The 1,598-nt window shown below is 31.9% G+C and overlaps 1 protein-coding gene across 1 annotated transcript; it reads left to right on the top strand.

Annotated features, from left to right (window-relative positions):
• The first annotated feature begins 192 nt into the window (after positions 1 to 192).
• LOC105316119 (PH domain leucine-rich repeat-containing protein phosphatase 2-like) lies at positions 193 to 1,334 on the top strand. The gene is made up of 4 exons (XM_011410928.2): positions 193 to 338; positions 484 to 543; positions 807 to 1,011; positions 1,223 to 1,334. Exons 1-4 carry the CDS (start codon positions 226 to 228, stop codon positions 1,310 to 1,312), a joined length of 468 nt encoding a protein of 155 aa, XP_011409230.1. The 5' UTR covers positions 193 to 225; the 3' UTR covers positions 1,313 to 1,334.
• The last annotated feature ends 264 nt before the right edge of the window (positions 1,335 to 1,598 follow it).

A 1,598-nucleotide genomic window follows, 5' to 3' on the forward strand; every position in this document is an offset into this window, starting at 1 on the left:
TTATATAGAGGCTACAATACAACACGTACACAAATGTATGCTTTATTCCTAAAATTGCAATGTACATTATTTTAAATTCTATTCCATTATACATGGTATACATGTACAGTGTATGTACTGCAGCATAATTGTCTTGTTTTTTTCATATATATACACACATATATACATGTACATTATTGTACATGCATTAGGTTGCTTCAGCTCAATGTTTCTAATAATCCGATAATGTCGATACCTTCTCCTTTGAAGAAGCAATCTCAGAGTAAGCCACACCCACTGGTGGAGCTAAGAGCTTGTAACTGCTCACTGAGTGGAGGCAGCATCAAATCAATTATCAGGTGAGGGACAATACACACACACAAATACCATGGGATTTAAAATATATATCTGACTGAGACACTCATGCATGTACATGTCCTACATGTATGTACTGTATGTATTACTAATAGGTATTTTATATTAAGTATATGTTATTTTCTTTAGTTTGAAGAAGCTCAAGGCACTACACATTGCTTATAATTCAATCAATGAACTACCACCAGAGTAAGTGCATGTATAATGTATAAGTATGTACATGTATAAGTATGTGTGTATAAGTATATGTGTATGTATTAGGGCGAAAACTTAACCATAAAAATATAAGTATATTTTTTAAACTAGCAATTTTATATGCGTTAAGGCCCTTGATGTACATGTGTACACCATGGTTGTTTTGAATATTACCTAGTTCAGTCAATCTTCTCACTAAAGAGAGAGAAAGAGCAAAGACGAGAGAAGATTCAATATAATTCACTTTCTTCCACTAGGTTATTCACTTCACTGTCTGAGTTAGAATATCTCAATGTTTCCTCAAATAAACTTGAGACGATACAAGAACCTCCTCACTCCTGCCCTCATCTGGTCTGTCTCTTATTGCACTCTAACAGTTTAAAAGAGATTCCTCCATTCCCTTTAATGCCTGCAGTGGAGACTCTTGATTTATCATGTAATGAGCTACAGACAATGCCACAAGTAAGGATTATACACATGTACATTGTGTGTATGTGTGAACATTACTTTGCTATACTTTTTGAGCATATTTTTGCCATTTTAGTGAGTAAATACATGTATAGAGTTGCAGTGTCCTTTTGCATTGTGTATTTGATACATTTGTATTGTTGTATTTGTGTATTTGATAAAAAATATTATGCTGGTATTATTTTTGTGTTTTTTTTTTTTTTAGTTACAGAAGTTTCGACGCCTAAAGTCCCTGGATCTATCGCACAATAAAGATATAGTCATTGATGTTAAAGACTTGGACCATTTACGGTAAGAAATTATATAGTGAGAAAAAATCAAAGAGAAAGAGAAAAAATTGAGAGCGAAGCTAGAGTGAAGATAAAGGAGCACACTAGTTTGATGTTTTAAAATTCTTGTGATAATGTTTGAATAATGTTGATTGTCAATGAATTTTTTAAAATGTGTGGCCTAAAATAAATATTTTACCAATTTATCATTATAGCTCAATTGGTATTTTTATCTCATGGCTCATCCTTGTGTAGCCTTGCTGAAAACTAAATTATACATTGCTTTAAAATTTATTAAAATTAGTCAAAATT

Source organism: Amphimedon queenslandica, unplaced genomic scaffold (assembly GCF_000090795.2).
Source record: "Amphimedon queenslandica unplaced genomic scaffold, v1.1 AMPQUscaffold_4917_Cont23107, whole genome shotgun sequence".
Taxonomy (NCBI): Eukaryota; Metazoa; Porifera; class Demospongiae; order Haplosclerida; family Niphatidae; genus Amphimedon; species Amphimedon queenslandica.

Bases quoted from the DNA above. Each gene is read 5' to 3' on its own strand.
- LOC105316119 (XM_011410928.2), top strand. From the start codon at position 226: ATGTCGATACCTTCTCCTTTGAAGAAGCAATCTCAGAGTAAGCCACAC. The intron at 339-483 runs GTGAGGGACAAT...TATTTTCTTTAG, and splicing joins AGCATCAAATCAATTATCAG to TTTGAAGAAGCTCAAGGCAC. The intron at 544-806 runs GTAAGTGCATGT...TTCTTCCACTAG, and splicing joins ATCAATGAACTACCACCAGA to GTTATTCACTTCACTGTCTG.